Consider the following 15,286-nt stretch of genomic DNA (forward strand, 5'->3'; position numbering starts at 1 on the left):
CCCCCCCCCCCCCCAGTTTCCCTTCCAGTTACAGTACTCACCCACACAGGGAAGGGCTCCTGGGCTCCAGTTCTTGGAAGAAGCTGCCGTTTCCTGATAGGTCTCTGGAGCTCCCTGAACTCCAGCTTATGAGCCCGGGCTCTGGTCTCACAGGCCCGGTATGAACTAAGGCCATGTCGAAGGGGTGAGAGACTAGGGGTACAGGTCAAGAGTGAGGAGCTGGATGTAGAACTGCAGGGTGGGGATTTGGGGGCTTGAGGTCTTGGGGAGGTTGAACCAACAGCTGGTGGAGGCTGGGAATTGTCCTTCTGCCCAGGGTCCGATGGTGCCAAGGCTGACAGAAGGCTAACGCTGGCACCACTTTCCTCCAGGGGTATGAGGCTGGGTGAAGCAGGGATTTCTGGGGGAAAGGAGACCGGGTGTGAGCACAGGCCTCTCTGCTCAGGACAGCTGAGTGCCCATGAGCATTATACAGCATTTCACAGTCTCTCCACAGTCCAGTAATCTGACCCAAAGTACTGAGTGCTTATGTCCTGAACCAGGGGAACTGGGTGAAGGACAAAGATGGGTCCTGGAATTCTGGAAAGAATCACATCAGTGCTGTGGTGGGCTCTGGGCTCCAAACACACACACACCCCTTTTCCCATCATCAGTGCTGTGGTGGGTTCTGGACTCCAAACAACTCCCTCCCCTTTTCCCATCCAGTTCTTACCCTGCACCTTCTGACTTGAGCCTATAGAACTCAGAATCTGTTCCTCATCCTCAGGGATGTGCAGCAATAAGTTAGACACAATGAAGACAGCTTCCCCCTGCAGGACACGAGAGCTCAGCATGGCAGCTGCCTAACCCTCTCTCTGAAACCAGCCAAGAAAAGCCCAGCACTGACCGTGTCCTGGGAGCAAGAGATAGTCCAGTGGGTGAGGGGTGGTGCTGGGCAAGGGCCTTTTAGCATTAGACAGCTCTCAGCTAGACGCACTAGGGCTCCCTGATGATCCTGGTTCTCCTTCATCTCATCCAAAAGCTGAGACAGGGTTAAGCCTGGGGCCAGCATTTTGGCCAAAGGATTGAAGTTGAAACAGGAAGGGCAAGTAAGAGATTATAGTGACCTACTGAGGAAACAGGTGCAGAGAGAACCACAGAGGGAGTTAGGCAGGGTCACCAGGAAACCCCTAACAGTACCTGTACTGGAAGAAGCAGACTCTGAAAGGTGGTCCCTAGAGAAACAGTGAATACTTCTCAGAAACAGCTCTGATGCCAATCTACCCAGCTCTACCACCCGTGGCCATACCACACACAGCCTCATGGCCCATCCCCAAACTCACTCCAGACATTCATTGAGCTTTTTCTGCACATCTGAATCCTGATTGCTGGGAGAAAGAGAAGGGTGGTAGGTGATCAGTGTGATTGATGCCCATCCCTCTCACCTAAAGACCTATGCCAAGGCACGTGAAGAGGCAGAGGGTGGAAGCTTAATTTAACTGTTTTGTTTTGGGGAGAGGAATATGGAGAGACTTAGATTGAAGTCCTCAGGACTTCAGCCATGCGAAGCCTGTCGTCTGTCACTGAGCTACATCCCTGTCCCTTGGACGGATCACTTACCAACCAGTCACCTGTACCGGGGGCTGCTCCGTGGGCAGCAGGTTAAAGCGATCCACCTGGAGGTAGAACTCTGCAGGCTGGAGGAGTTGGGGAGAGGTGTCTCAGGAATTGTGACAAAGAGCTAGGTACAGGAACCAACCCGCCCAAGTGAACCTTATCACTCACCGCGTCGTCCTGAGCCACCTGAACGCGGAGCCCGCAGGCTTGCAGCAGCAGGAGCCGGCCCTCGGTCCCGCGAAATCCGAGCTCCTTCTCCTCCCTGCCCAGAGCACAGGCACGTACCCTAAACGCCTGGGGAATGAGATTCCCCGCCTCTCCAGCACCCGCCCACCTCAGGTTCAATATCGCACTACCCTGCTGGGCTCCCACCTTCCGCAGATAAGTAGCACCTCTCTTACCAGTCGGAGGTGTCGATGGCATTGCGCGTCACCACGCATCGGACACTGTGGGTTCCGTCTGACACAAGCAACTCGGCTCCGGCATCAGGTGTGTCAGGGGCGGAAGATGGGCCCGGAGTCTCCGAGTCCTGGAGGACCTAAGACAACAGAAGTGGTTAGTGTCAGTTCCCGTCTTCAGTCTGCACCCGGGTCTCGGGGATCTGAGTGGCCTGCTCACCTTGAGCAGCTGCCCGGTTCGTGGACTTGACAGTGTTTCTGAGCCCAGGATCAGCTCTCGAATCCAGGGCTGCAGGAACAGCATTTCTGGATTCGACATTGGCACGGAGGCACCCTAGGTGACCCCCAAGAAGGGGGTCTTCCCGAGAGCACCGCCGCTCTGTCGCTGGCGGGAGAGGAAGCACGTGACCGCGGGGCGGATCCTAAGTTTGAGACCCCGCCCATTCGCGGTTCTGCGCCTGCGCAAGCCCTTCGTGGGTCCGACCGACTGTCCTAGCTGCTGGCTGATGTCAATTTATTCTTACCGGGACATCTCTCTGAGCCAGTGAGCTGTTCCTCAGTACATCTCTAGAACCGGAAAGGAGAAGGCGAGGACTAGCCTGGATGAGAGCGATCCAGGTTAGGAGGCTGCAGCAGAGAATGTGGCTTGAAGCCACTTCGGCTCTGTGTGAGACCTCCAGAGTTTACCTAAAATGTTGATTTAGTTTCCCCTACAAAATGCATGGCCCTGTAAGGCCAATGGAAATGACAGCCCAGACAACTTAATAAATGTTAGTTCCCTCATTCTGCCCTAGGATTGGTCGAGTCCTCTTTGAAACGCTCGAACCATAGCGTAATGACGTAAGAACAGAGGAAGCCCGCTCTGCCTCCATCTCCGTTTCCTAGGAAACGTAGACTCGGCGTTTCTCGGTGTCGCGTCGCCCTTGACGTCATGGTTCAGGCAGGAGGGCGGGGCGAGTGCTACCGCCAGGGGCGGGGCGGGGCGGCTCGGGCCAGCGGGCCGGGCTGTGCACCTGCGCCTCGGCGGGCTGCCGCGGGGCACTGTCCCCCGCCCGCCAGGCCCCGCAATGGCCAGGCCGCAGAGGACTCCGGCGCGCAATCCCGATAGCATCGTCGAGGTGAAGAGCAAAGTAAGGGCTTCTCTGGTCTTGGCTCTGGCCACTGCGCTAGGCGCTCCCAATTCCCTTTCTCTCCCTTACTAGCTCCTTGGGTCTCCATCACCTCTTTCTGTCTTCCATCCTCCGTCCTCCGTCCTATTCTGCTTTTCTGTCAGCCTCCCTTCATCGCATTCTCCCTCCCACTACGGACTTCCAGAGTCCCTCTGTGGCCTGGGGATGTGGAGAGCAAGGGAAAGACCTTGGACAGTGTCCCTTGTACTGGAGCTGAGCAGAAGGGCTGTTACAGCAGCCCTTCCCCTCACCTGACAGACCTCAGTCCTGTAGTGAGAAGGGGGCTTGGGCTCTGTCCTGACACTCCTCTCCCTTTCCCTCCTGCCTCCAGTTTGACGCTGAGTTCCGACGCTTTGCACTACCCCGCACTTCGGTGAGAGGCTTTCAGGAGTTCTCACGGTTGCTGTGTGTGGTACACCAGATCCCTGGTCTTGATGTGCTGCTTGGCTATACGGATGCTCATGGCGACTTACTGCCCCTCACCAACGACGACAGTTTGCACCGGGCCCTGGCCAGCGGGCCCCCACCTCTGCGCCTCTTGGTCCAGAAACGGGGTGAGGATGGGGTACAGTGGGTACCTTGGGGTAGGGTGACAGGGCAGGTATATTAAGGTAGACCATACCCAGGGCTTCCAGGCTTTACTTTATGTAGCCTCTGCCCTTGGTCTGACCTCCAAGTAGCAGGAAAACAGTTGACATTGTCCCTACCACGGGCCCAAATGGGAGAAGAGTCTCTAATCTTAGTACCCCCCCTCTCCTGCAGCAGAAGGTGACTCGAGTGGCCTGGCTTTTGCCTCCAACTCACTACAGAGGCGCAAGAAAGGGCTCCTGCTACGACCAGTGGCACCTCTGCGCACCAGGCCACCCTTGTTAATCAGCTTGCCCCAAGATTTCCGCCAGGTGTCTTCAGTTATAGATGTGGACCTACTACCTGAGACCCACCGACGAGTGAGGCTGCACAAACATGGTTCAGACCGTCCCCTGGGCTTCTACATTCGAGATGGCATGAGCGTTCGTGTGGCTCCCCAGGGCCTGGAGCGGGTTCCAGGTATCTTCATCTCCCGCCTGGTACGTGGGGGTCTGGCTGAGAGTACAGGGCTGCTGGCGGTCAGTGACGAGATCCTCGAGGTCAATGGCATTGAGGTGGCTGGGAAGACCTTGGACCAAGTGACGGACATGATGGTTGCCAACAGCCATAACCTCATCGTCACTGTCAAGCCTGCCAACCAGCGTAATAATGTGGTACGAGGGGCATCTGGGCGTCTGACAGGGCCTTCCTCTGTAGGGCCTGGGCCTACTGATCCTGACAGTGACGATGACAGCAGTGACCTGATCATTGAGAATCGCCACCCTCCCTGTTCTAATGGGCTGTCTCAGGGGCCCCTGTGCTGGGACCTGCAACCTGGCTGCCTACTTCCTGGTGCTGGCAGCTCTCTGCCCTCCTTGGATAGCAGAGAGCAAGCCAATTCTGGCTGGGGGAATGGCATGCGAGGTGATGTTAGCGGATTTAGCCTCTGACAGGCAAAGATGCAACCCTTGTCACTTTAGGCTGCTGGAACATGGCCTGGACTTTCCAGCTGGGGAGGGAAGATTAGCTTGCTCACAGAGCCCTCTCAGCCTGGTGAACATTAAAGGTTTTCTACAAATGTAGATGTGGTCCTTCTGTGTCCTAGACCCAATCTCTTCTGATCCTGTAATTCAGCCCTCTTCCCTGGACACAAGACAGGAGGGCATAGGAGAGGCCTTCCCATGATGATGCAGCAGAAGGCCCACTGAGCTTGGCATTTCTATAGAACACAGCCACCGTGTACAAAAGGTTTAATTTTGACAGAGAAGTTGGGAGGCTGATGGCCCTTCTGCAGCCCCTGGTAACTAGGAAGTGCTTTAGACTCTGCCCACCCCAGTGCTCCTGTCTCTGGAGCTACGACAGGGCTTGAGTCTGCCCTTTGCAGCCACCTGCTGATCCGCAACATGGATCTCCCTGTTAATCTACCCACAAAGCGGGGAAGGGCTAGGTATCCATCTTCACAAAGACTTTGGGTCGGGAAAAGATCTTGATAGCCTCTTCTATTTGTACCAACTTCCTGTCCAGTTCAGCACGGTGACCCTGGGCTCTCAGAGAGTCTGCCCCAGCAGGTAACAGTACTAGCTCACGCAGCAGCTGGCTCTGGCCTACCAGGAGGCAATAGAAACAGTGAGTGTTGGGTGGGGATGCATGGTTCTCCCATGGGCTCCCTTTCAGCCACCCCTGCCCAAGTACTCACTCTGAAGCAGATTGTTCAGTGTCTCTAACCGCTGATTTTCAGGCATGAGCGTGTGGCCAGGGGGCATGGAAGGGTCTGGCAGGCTACGCTGGCGAGCTTCAGCTTCCTTCCGCCACAGGTCCCTGCGTTCCAACAGGCTGTGAATGCACATGCCCAGGGTTGATGACACCAAGACACACTGGTTCTCACACTCCACAGGGGTCCCTCTCACAGCACTCATCAGCCCACAGGACCTACTTACTAATGGGGCACATGGCCTTTCTGTGTGGCGTTGTAGTGCTCCTGGGCTTGCCGCTGCTGTTCCAGAACCTGTGCAAGGACCTGCAGGGAGCGGGAATGGCGCCGGGGGGCTCTCTTGGCAGCTCGGGCATTGTGACTAATGAAATCCACACCTAGGCCTGGTCCCTGCAGAGACATGGCAAGCACTGCATTGTACCTCTGTACCTACTCTACCCACAGGACTCCTGGCAGATGGCCTTCAAGTCCACACAGACCCTCTCACCTTAGCTTTGGGACCTGGCAGGGTGAGCTGAGGACTGGAGACACGGGATGGTGGGAGCCCAGGGCCACAGCGGGAGTGTGCCCGCAGAAAGTGGGCAGGTTCGGTCACAGAGGCAGGGCCAAGCTCCTGGAAGGTAGGGTACAGAAGAAGAATCAGGGAGGTTGAAGTCAGGGTCCTAACCCATAAGACCATTCCCCTTTCTGTCCCTTCTTCACCTAAGAACTTTTCTATGCTCATCTCTGTGGGCCTCCTCCTCGTCTCTCACAGCCTTAAAAACAAAAACAAAAACAAACCAAAAAACTACTTTGCTAACTCCCTTCGGCCTCACTTAACTACCACCCTTTTCTCCTAGCTCTAGCACCCCCGTATTACTGAGGGCTGCCTCTAAGCCCCGAAGACCAAGGGCTACTCCCTTAAACCCATTGCCTCAATTTGATTGTCTATAACATTCTGGACTCACCAATGCGACCCAGAGCTGTGCATCCATCTGCTTCCTGGATACAGTCCTACCCCCTGGCAATGCCACAGATGCTTCAGCCTAAATACAGTCTCATGCGGCCTTGTCTTTTCTCTCAATCCTGAGTCTCTTTCAGGGTCCATGGATAGAGAAATAGTAACTACCTCCAAAACCAAACTGCTGCCCGCCTCTGTCCTCAGGGGAAAAAAAAATGTTGCAAGAAATGTTGGTGTATGCCTACAGTCCCAGGACTCAGGAGGCTGAGGTAGACAGAGTAACAATTTGGGGCCAGGCTAGGTTATGGAGAGAATTCAAGGACAGTCCGAGGCTAAACAGCAAGCTACAGATTCAGAAAGAAATGAGCTGGGAGTGGTGGTCCAAACCCATCATGTCTACACCTGAGAGGCTAAGGCAGGAGAACTGTGCCAATTCAAGGCCAGCCTGGGCTACAAAATGAGCTTGAAGCTAGACTAGGCTACACAGTGAGACCCCATCTAGAAACAAAGTGGCAGTGGAGATAGTGGGGTGGGGGGTGGATAGCCCAGCAGTTAAGAACACTGGATGCTCTGCCAGAAAATGTAGATTCCATTCCCAGTATCACATGGCAGTTCACAGCTCTCTATAACTCTAGTTCCAGGAGTTCCATAGCTTCTTCTGGTCTCTGTGGTGCACAGACAAACATGGAGCCACCCAGACACATACATTTTTTTTAATCTCAAAAAAAGTAATAAATTAAAAGAAAAAGGAGAAAGTAGTGTAGTAGTAAACACGTTTAATCCCAGCACTTGGGAGATAGCAAAGGAGAGTTAGAAAGAGTTTGAGGTCAGCCTGGGCTACATGAAACAGACAGAGACACAGAGATAGAGAAACTGAGAATGAATTAGTAGGAAAGTCTTGGGTATAATTTAGCAAGTACCTAGTATGCGTGTGTCCCAAGATTCAATCACTGCTATCACATGTTGATAAGTAACTTAGGTAGTTCTTTCAGATATTTACCCTGCTGGCTTTCTGTTCAAACCTTCTGCTTTCCCCTCTACAAGTTGAATTATACCTACTATGCCCATTGCCCCTACTCCCTCTGATCCCAGAACTTCTGTCTACCTGTGGGGCTTCATCTCTATGGAATGTTCTTTTCCTCTAGCCTAATCCTTACTTGCCTGGATGCCATCAGCTCCTCAGAGAAGGTCCACCCAGATGTCTTAGTCTTTTGTGATTACCCCCTCCACACACACACACCATCCACCCACCCCCCCACACACACACCACACACACACAAGTTAGATCAGATATAATGGCCAAGATGGATGACATGCCTGCCTCCCTGGGACAGATACCTTTATTCTGGCCTTGACTCGAGACTCCACATTGTCATACTTGGGTGAGCGCCACAGTGCCTTCAGAGGCTTGGGCTGGTCCTGCTCCCGCCTGCGTTCCTGGTCTTGGAAGCGTCTCTGAATCTCTTTGATCCGCCTCAAGTTTTCCTTCTCATGGTCTTTTGGATCCTTCCCTGGAAGGGTGCAGGGAGGAATGCTGTTAGAACAGTCCTACAAATGGCAACTCCGACTAGATCGCATATAGATCCATACCCTACCCTTTGCAGAAAGACCTCTGGGACAATCTGGGAGATGTCTGGAATAAGAGAGGCCCTGGGTTCAGTCTCCAACATCACACATACACAAAAATGTTTAAATACAACCAAGGCCTCTTCATGGAAGTTAGACACCACACACACAGCACCGTTATCAGCTCATTCCCTTCCACAGAAGTCCTCCTGGTTATCTTCTACATTTTATGATGAAGCATACCATTAATCACCATGTATATTATACACGTGTTCTGTCTTGTTAATTGCCTCCAACTGTGCCTCCCATACTTTTTTCCCCAAAATTAATTTTTTTTAATTCACATTATATTCCAATTGTAGCCACACACCCCTACAACCCAGTCCAGCCTATGTCAAATCCCTCCCCCCATTACTTCCTTCCAGTCTCCTCGGAGAAGGCGAAGCATCCTTTTGGTACTACCCCACCCTGGGATGACTCCCATACTTTTAACCCCGTTTTCCTAACAGCTATAGGGCTTGGCATAAAGTAGGCACTAAGTAAGCAATGAACCATCAAAGTGTGAAAGCTTGAAGGCTTTCTGCAGAAAAATGGACTCTGATCCTGCCAGGAGGTATTGTATTTTGCCCTTCTTTTATGCTAGAGAAACTAAGACCCATTAAAGGACATTAACTGTATGCTATTTTAAACTCTGCTTTTGACATACGAATGCCTCAATACCCCGTCTGCAAGGACTTACTCTTAGGAGAGACCCCTGAACCAAGAGAGATGCCCCTCAGTTGCAGCAGCACGTCTCCCACGCCCCGCTGGCCACGCTCTAGGATCTCTCGGGCTCCAGGCCTGATTCGAGGGCCACGAGGAGGACTGGAGTCCAGGTCGCCACCTGAAGTCAGCAGGTCCAGCTTCAACGTGTTTCCTTCCAGGCGTCCTTGGGCTGAGGAGCAAGACGTGCAAAGCGGTGGAAAGGAGCAAGCGGTAGAAAGCTGTGCTTAGGGGTGGGGCGGGGTACTCGCCCCGCCGCTGCACCCCGCAACTCACCCGAGGCCGGCCGCCGGTAGTAGTCCGGGCACAGAGTAGGGTCTGGGGGGATGGGTCCTGAGATGCGCGACGGGCCCTCGCACATGATCCTACTGCGGCCCTGCAACTGTGCACCAGGGCCTGTTGCGCTGCGCAGCTCCCTCCTCTAATCCCTGTCGGGTGCTTCCACCCTCCACCCGAGCCCAGCAGCCCCGCGGTAGCCCCCATCACCGAGCCCCACCCCTCGACTACCGTCGGTCTCTAGGCTCAGACTGTACCACCGCCCCGCGACTAGCCCACTGCCCGGAGGGCTTCGCGGCCCCTCCCCCGCAAAACCCCAGCGTGGGCTCTCACTAGAGCAGTTTTACCGCCAACTGTTGCCAGCCGGTAGGAGTTGCTGTTGCTTGGCAACAAATGGCTTCCTGAGGTCGGGGGTCAAATGTCTAAGGCGAAAAGCCTTCTGGGGTTTGTAGTTCCATATGAGGAGCGATTCTAAGTCTCGGGTCTCAACAGGAGGATCCTTACCTCTCTCAGCCTGTCTCCCCTACCAACACTGAGCACCAGTCCAGGCCCTGAGCGGGGCCTGCGGTCTTCTCCTAGCAACCGTCGAGGGATGCACTGATTCCTCATAGCCATGGCCTCAGCAGGGGCCAAGAGGCAGCCAGAAGCCCAGAATGGGGTGGCAGTAGGGTTAGCCCAGGTTGCAGAGATCCTTGAGGTGAGGCTCAGGAGGAGGAGGGGTAGGGCAGGAGAGGTGGGACTCTAGGTGACCCAACCCTCTAACTGCCAGGCCAAGCCCTGCAAGTAGAGAGGCCTAAGCTGGTAGCCTTCATAGTTTGTGACCAATAAATAGCTAGGAGAGCCACCCCCACTACCCCCTGCACCAAGGGAGATGCACCCCAATTCCAACAACTTTGGGCTTTGAATGACTGATCCCCACAATACTTTGCCTGGCCATCAGCTACCAATTACCTATGTGTTATCTTCTAGGGTCCTGGAACAGAAGAGTGTCTGGTGCCAGCACATGAGACCTGCAGAGCCCCAGGTGAAGACAAGTGTCCAGTAGGGCACAGCGTAGAGCCAGAGCTCCAGGAGGAAGGAATAAACCCGGGAGAGGAAGGGCTCAACCCAGGGGTGGAAGCAGGAGAGGAGAGAGAACCCAAGCCTACATCATCCATTGTGAAACAAGCTCATGGGCCCAAGAGAAAGTGAGAGGGCTTTCGGAGGGAAGGGCTGGGGAGGTGGGTGTTATGCCTGGAGATTCCTAAATTCCCATTCCTTCACAAGACAGAGATTCTTGTCTTCGACCAATGCCCCTCGCTCCCAACTCCTCTTTCTCTAGAACAGCTGGGATGGGGGTGGGGGTGGGGGTGTGGATTTGGGATTTCTAGGTCTTGTAGGAGACTGGGCCTCTATGGGGCTTGGAGCTTCACTGACTAAGAAATGGACAGCTAACTAGCTCTAGCATTGCTTGATGGACAGGCAGGGGTAAGCCCTAGGCTCAAGGCACAGGAACCAAAGACTGAAGCCTGCCTCTTTCAGGCCTCTTGTCCCAGGCTTGGGTACCACAGTCTTCCCAGGGCCAAGCAACCATGGCCATGCCAGGGCAGAAGTTGAACTGCTGCAGCAGAAGGAGGAGCCAGAAGGCAGCCACAGCGAATCCTCACTGTTATCGAAACAGCACAAAAAAGCCAAGAAACGCAAGAGCGTAGGGACTCCTACGGCCCCAGCTGTGGCCAGCGCATCTGCACCCGCAGAGACCTTGGGCTTAGAGCGTGAGTGTCCATCCCTGGGCTTTTTTTCTTTTTTTCTTTGTCTTCTGAGGCTGACATGGCACAGCCTGGTGCTCCAGCCTTTGCTCTGCCTTGGGTTCTTGCAGGAAAAGCCCAGCGCCTGCGGCCACTGTACCAGTACATCAACTATTGCAACCCAGAGCTGAATCAGGTGGGGGATGGGGACAGGGAGCCGGAGGTAGAGCCTGAGGCAGAGTTAGCCCTGGTTCCTGAGGAGGCGGAACAGCTGCAGCTGCAGACCTTGCTGCCCATGGCAGGTGAGCTGGGCTTAGGCCTTGCTTTGCCCTGCCCTAATCCATTAGTGCCACTGACCCATAATCTTCCTCCTCTGGTAGAGGAGGTTGGAGAGGAGCCTGGGGGTCTGTCTAATCTAAGGGTGTGTGGCAGCCTCAAGGCTGAGGTGGATAAGACCACCCAAGTGGATATCGACAAGATGTTGAGTGTCTGTGCTGCCCCTCTTGTGCCCCCTCTCTCCCCTCAGTACAAGTGACCATCTACCCATAGAGAATGCCCCTGGTCTAGGCCTAAACCACTGCTCTAAGTCCATCCACCTAAGCCATCAGGTAGAGGAAGGACTTTGGTCTTTGTCTGTACTTGAGAACTTGTGCTCACTGAAAATAAACATTTCCCCCCTTTAAGACTGGGATTCTTCAAATATGATGCCTGCATTGGGAGCAGGGAGGAGGAGGACTGGTCAAGTGGATCAGTGGGGACCCTGGATGGCAGATTCCTGAACACTACCGCAGACCTGTGTCAGGGTTCATGTCAACTCACCCCAGACTCGGAGCCCAAGGCAGACCAAAGCACACAAACCACCAAAATCCAACTTTATGGAACAATGGGTTTTAATGGGGCTACTTAAGGGGGCAGAAATCATGCAAAGATGTTTGTATCACCAAAGCTCATCCTAGCATGAGTGACAGCTGACAAAGATGGAAGCCTGGGGCACATTGTAGAGTGTCCTTTCCAGGGATCTCAGTTGGTCTAAACCACCTCCAGGCAGTTAGTTTGCCTGAATTCTGCTTTGTCCAGGCATCTGGCCTGGACCTGACAGTCAATGCAGCTCAGCTTTTTCTGTCTGAAGGTTTCTTACTAACCAGGTGTGGTGTTGCATACCTGTAGCAGGGGAGCTAGACTGAGGTCTTACTTTGCCCTTTCATTTGGGAGGTAGAAACAGGTGGACAATAAACTAAAGGCCAACCTCATATGCATAGTACATTTTTTTTTTAAAGAGAGATTATTTGGGAACTGGAGAAGGCAGTCGAGGCCTAGAATGGGGACAGAGAGAGACAGAGAGGAGGGTAAATTTAAGGCCAGGGTATACTACATGAGGCTCTGTCTTTAAAAAACAAGAAAAGGAGCCAGGCTTGGTGATGAACACCTTTAATTCTAGGACTCAGCCAGAAAGAGGTGAGTTGCTGGGTTCGAGGCCAGCCTGGTCTGCAGAGTAGATTCCAGCAGCCAGGGCTACACAGAGAAAGCCCTTTTTTTTTTTTTCTCCTTTTTCGAGACAGGGTTTCTCTGAATAGCCCTGGCTGTCCTGGAACTCACTCTGTAGACTAGGCTGGCCTCGAACTCAGAAATCCGCTCACCTCTGACTCCCACGTGCTGGGGTTAAAGGCGTGCACCACCACTGCCCCCATAAAATACTTTTTAAAACTGATCTCAGTGCTAGAGAGATGGCTCAGGGGCTAAGAGCACTAACTGCTCTTTCAGAGGTCCTGAGTTCAATTCCCAGAACTCATATGGTGGCTCACAGCCATCTGTAATGGGATCTGATGCCCTCTGCTGGTATGTCTGAAGAGAGCATATATATGTGTATATATATATATATATATTATAATTAATAAATCTTTAAAAAAAACCAAAACTGATCTCTACTCATTGTCATAGAGTCTATTGTCATAGACTGCACCTTGTCCACAGAAGGTCCCTGGTGATGGGTGGTGGTAAATGAATGCACTTTTTGGAGCTATAAGTGCTTCACTGGAGAATGGCTACCTCTGGTCCCATGGATAACTCTCTGGAAAGGGCTGAGTGGGCAATTTGTGGAGACAAGACTGCTAGTCCTCCAAAACCTTCGACATAGTTTTCCACATTAAATGCATTTCTTCCGGTCTCAAGTTAAGATCCTGGCATCACTACTGACCCTGTTCCCTACAAGGGAATCTACCTTCTCTATTTTTTTTTTTAAAGATTTATTTATTATATGTAAGTACACTGTAGCTGTCTTCAGACACACCAGAAGAGGGTGTCAGATCTCATTACGGGTGGTTGTGAGCCACCATGTGGTTGCTGGGATTTGAACTCTGGACCTTTGGAAGAGCAGTTGATGCTCTTAATCCACTGAGCCATCTCGCCAGCCCCCTACCTTCTCTATTGAGAGGGTCAGCACCTGGGCCTGTACCTCAGGCATCTCCAGATAGGACCCTCAAGTTCCCCTGCCTGTGGTCTTTGACCTCACAGATTCATGCCGTAATCCCGCTGAACACAGAGTACCTGCACTCTTGATGATGTCACCATCACACAGTACCTGCACTTTGTTGTTGGTGGTTTTTTTTCAAGACAGGGTTTCTCTGTGTATCCCTGACTGTCCTGGAACTCACTCTGTGGACCAGGCTGGCCTTGAACTCAGAAATCCACCTGCCTCTGTCTCCCAAGTGCTGGGATCAAAGGCGTGCGCCACCACTGCCCAGTGACATCCTTACTTTATGACTGAAGAAGTAGATGCCTGCAGATATGACTTTATGGTAAACTCTGGGGTCCTATCCTATGCAGAGTTCTACACCATCTGTGGACCAAGGGACTCTTGTCTATTGTGGCATGACTCAAGGGTACCAACATTTCTTCTTTCTGTGCTCCAGGGCTGAAGCGGCAGGGATCTAGTACTATGAAGATAGTTAATGTTTATGCTTAGTGAACAATTCCTGAGGCCCAGTCCTGTAAGCCTGTCTTAGTAGGGTGCATGATGGGCGCGGTCAGCTTTCCTAGCATCATTCCAATGCAGCCAACAGGACAAGCATTGCTATGGTTAGATGCTCACAGAGGGGCACGGGTGATAGGGTGAGTGCCATTTACCCTAGGGAGAAGCGATACCGAGATAAGCTTTATTCCTGGAGAGCCTTTATGGGCCTGAGGTAACCCAGGGACAGAGCTGTCTGGGTGTGGAAGAGGCCCACAGGAGGGCTGCTTAGTGTAGCGGAAGCCAAGGACATAGCTAGGAAGGACGCAAGCTGCACAAGTGTGAAGGAGTGTGAACAAGCGGGAATTCTAACTACCATAAACTACTGTAGCCTAAAGAAGGTAGGAGACATAGGTGGTAGGAAGGAGTCAAGCCCTACTGTAGCCTAGGTGGAGGATAAAATGTTGTCTCTTATTTGTTTTGTTTTTTGTTTGTTTGTTTTTCGAGACAGGGTTTCTCTGTATAGCCCTGGCTGTCCTGGAACTCACTCTGTAGACCAGGCTGGCCTCGAACTCAGAAATCCGCCTGCCTCTGCCTCCCAAGTGCACCACCACTGCCTGGCAAAATGTTGTCTCTTTATGCTGAGAACCACATTTTAATTGCCTTGCAAAATAGCATCAAAGTAATAGCCTAGCCCTCGTATGTCTGGCTGCATATCTGCTTCTGTACACATGCTTGTTTTTGAAACTTGAAAAAACAAGGCCGGCGGTGGTGGCACACGCCTTTAATCCCAGCACTTGGGAGGCAGAGGCAGGGAGATTTCTGAGTTCGAGGCCAGTCTGGTCTACAGAGTGAGTTCCAGGACAGCCAGGGCTACACAGAACAGAAAAACCCTGTCTCGAAAAACAAAAACAAAACAAAACAACAAACAAACAAGCAAACAAAAAAGCAAACAAAAACCATAAAGCCCACCAATCAGGGAAGGTGACACTGTGTATCTAGCCAATAATAGAGAGTGCCTGAGACAGCAGATCAGGGGATGACCAAGACAGCTGAGTTCTCCATCCCTCCGAGTGTAGACTGGTAGTGTCTTGGGGTCTGCTTCTCTCAAAGCTTGACATTGTTGAGAGGTTGCTTATGAAGCAAAGAACAAGGCGTAAGCTGTGGAGGGAGGTAGGAAGCGGATATCACGACTAGGTAAAAAGCCTAGATTTGCTTGGAGGTGGAGACTTCACAGGTATTGTGGAAGTTCTCATCTAGTTCGGGTCTATCAAAGGGGAGAGAGCTAATGCCGAAGTAACCTTCTCTACTTTATAGTCCTGGGAGCTGCTGCTTTCTTCCAGGAGGGGGCGCTGCAGGACAAGACTAGTTTGGCTCACTCACCCCTGGGCTATCAGCTGCAAGCATCTGGACCATAAAGGCTCATCTCATCTCATCCTTCTTAGTGACTGCAAGTTCTTGTTCCAGAGAGATGGAAAGTTGTCAGGGGTCTGGCTCCAGATTCTGAGAGGTACCCTCAAAGTAGTCCCACCCCATGTCCACTTACCACCCGCTTCAGCACTGGGCTTTGTTCTCTTGAGCCCAAACCTCTCTAAAATCTAAACTCCGCTTCTGGGTCAGAAAAAAA

At 52.6% G+C, this 15,286-nt stretch overlaps 4 protein-coding genes across 12 annotated transcripts in view; 2 read left to right on the plus strand and 2 right to left on the minus strand.

Annotated features, from left to right (window-relative positions):
* Positions 1–2,517, minus strand: part of Acd (ACD shelterin complex subunit and telomerase recruitment factor) — a 3,092-nt gene extending 575 nt beyond the window's left edge. Inside the window, exons 1-9 of one of the 2 annotated variants that reach the window (XM_031341210.1) lie at positions 2,215–2,517; positions 1,998–2,134; positions 1,765–1,858; positions 1,600–1,676; positions 1,323–1,367; positions 1,180–1,214; positions 887–1,038; positions 713–809; positions 42–400 (exon numbers count right to left, since the gene is read on the minus strand). In XM_031341210.1, coding sequence (XP_031197070.1) covers positions 42–400; positions 713–809; positions 887–1,038; positions 1,180–1,214; positions 1,323–1,367; positions 1,600–1,676; positions 1,765–1,858; positions 1,998–2,134; positions 2,215–2,313 — 1,095 coding nt within the window. In that variant the 5' untranslated portion in view covers positions 2,314–2,517. Of the gene's footprint in view, positions 1–41; positions 401–712; positions 810–886; positions 1,039–1,179; positions 1,215–1,322; positions 1,368–1,599; positions 1,677–1,764; positions 1,859–1,997; positions 2,135–2,214 lie in introns of those variants that run through there. The other variant, XM_031341211.1, reaches the window with a different exon arrangement.
* Positions 2,518–2,941: 424 nt separating this feature from the next.
* Pard6a (par-6 family cell polarity regulator alpha) lies at positions 2,942–4,812 on the plus strand. Of its 2 annotated transcripts, none has more exons than XM_031341218.1 (3): positions 2,942–3,124; positions 3,495–3,717; positions 3,926–4,812. In XM_031341218.1, exons 1-3 carry the CDS (start codon positions 3,062–3,064, stop codon positions 4,678–4,680), a joined length of 1,041 nt encoding a protein of 346 aa, XP_031197078.1. In that variant the 5' UTR covers positions 2,942–3,061; the 3' UTR covers positions 4,681–4,812. The 2 variants fall into 2 exon arrangements, with proteins under 2 accessions (XP_031197078.1, XP_031197079.1); XM_031341219.1 differs by having other exon boundaries at positions 3,929–4,812.
* Positions 4,813–4,963: 151 nt separating this feature from the next.
* Positions 4,964–9,390, minus strand: Enkd1 (enkurin domain containing 1). 6 transcript variants are annotated; one of them, XM_031341213.1, is made up of 8 exons: positions 9,333–9,390; positions 8,986–9,091; positions 8,687–8,881; positions 7,720–7,892; positions 5,929–6,054; positions 5,668–5,831; positions 5,427–5,563; positions 4,964–5,334 (listed from the first exon to the last, which is right to left on the minus strand). In XM_031341213.1, the coding sequence occupies exons 2-8, from the start codon at positions 9,068–9,070 to the stop codon at positions 5,174–5,176; spliced, it is 1,041 nt and encodes a 346-aa protein (XP_031197073.1). In that variant the 5' UTR covers positions 9,071–9,091; positions 9,333–9,390; the 3' UTR covers positions 4,964–5,173. The 6 variants fall into 6 exon arrangements, with proteins under 6 accessions (XP_031197073.1, XP_031197074.1, XP_031197072.1 ...); XM_031341214.1 differs by having other exon boundaries at positions 8,986–9,085; positions 9,319–9,364; XM_031341212.1 differs by having other exon boundaries at positions 9,319–9,362.
* On the plus strand, positions 9,033–11,384 carry CUNH16orf86 (chromosome unknown C16orf86 homolog). 2 transcript variants are annotated; one of them, XM_031341220.1, is made up of 4 exons: positions 9,033–9,682; positions 9,955–10,172; positions 10,507–10,739; positions 10,817–11,384. In XM_031341220.1, exons 1-4 carry the CDS (start codon positions 9,599–9,601, stop codon positions 11,245–11,247), a joined length of 966 nt encoding a protein of 321 aa, XP_031197080.1. In that variant the 5' UTR covers positions 9,033–9,598; the 3' UTR covers positions 11,248–11,384. The 2 variants fall into 2 exon arrangements, with proteins under 2 accessions (XP_031197080.1, XP_031197081.1); XM_031341221.1 differs by having other exon boundaries at positions 9,034–9,682; positions 10,844–11,384.
* The last annotated feature ends 3,902 nt before the right edge of the window (positions 11,385–15,286 follow it).

Source organism: Mastomys coucha, unplaced genomic scaffold (genome assembly GCF_008632895.1).
Source record: "Mastomys coucha isolate ucsf_1 unplaced genomic scaffold, UCSF_Mcou_1 pScaffold22, whole genome shotgun sequence".
Taxonomy (NCBI): domain Eukaryota; kingdom Metazoa; phylum Chordata; class Mammalia; order Rodentia; family Muridae; genus Mastomys; species Mastomys coucha.

What these genes read in the sequence shown, in the direction of transcription:
- Pard6a (XM_031341218.1), top strand. Translation starts at nt 3,062, where the DNA reads ATGGCCAGGCCGCAGAGGACTCCGGCGCGCAATCCCGATAGCATCGTC. An exon ending in TCGTCGAGGTGAAGAGCAAA is followed by an intron (nt 3,125 to 3,494) that starts GTAAGGGCTTCT and finishes TCCTGCCTCCAG; the next exon opens with TTTGACGCTGAGTTCCGACG. An exon ending in CCTCTTGGTCCAGAAACGGG is followed by an intron (nt 3,718 to 3,925) that starts GTGAGGATGGGG and finishes CCTCTCCTGCAG; the next exon opens with CAGAAGGTGACTCGAGTGGC.
- CUNH16orf86 (XM_031341220.1), top strand. Translation starts at nt 9,599, where the DNA reads ATGGCCTCAGCAGGGGCCAAGAGGCAGCCAGAAGCCCAGAATGGGGTG. An exon ending in AGGTTGCAGAGATCCTTGAG is followed by an intron (nt 9,683 to 9,954) that starts GTGAGGCTCAGG and finishes GTTATCTTCTAG; the next exon opens with GGTCCTGGAACAGAAGAGTG. An exon ending in GCTCATGGGCCCAAGAGAAA is followed by an intron (nt 10,173 to 10,506) that starts GTGAGAGGGCTT and finishes TGCCTCTTTCAG; the next exon opens with GCCTCTTGTCCCAGGCTTGG.
- Enkd1 (XM_031341213.1), bottom strand. Translation starts at nt 9,070, where the DNA reads ATGTGCGAGGGCCCGTCGCGCATCTCAGGACCCATCCCCCCAGACCCT. An exon ending in GAGTCAAGGCCAGAATAAAG is followed by an intron (nt 6,055 to 7,719) that starts GTATCTGTCCCA and finishes CCTACCTTCCAG; the next exon opens with GAGCTTGGCCCTGCCTCTGT. An exon ending in AAAGGCCATGTGCCCCATTA is followed by an intron (nt 5,564 to 5,667) that starts GTAAGTAGGTCC and finishes GTGCATTCACAG; the next exon opens with CCTGTTGGAACGCAGGGACC.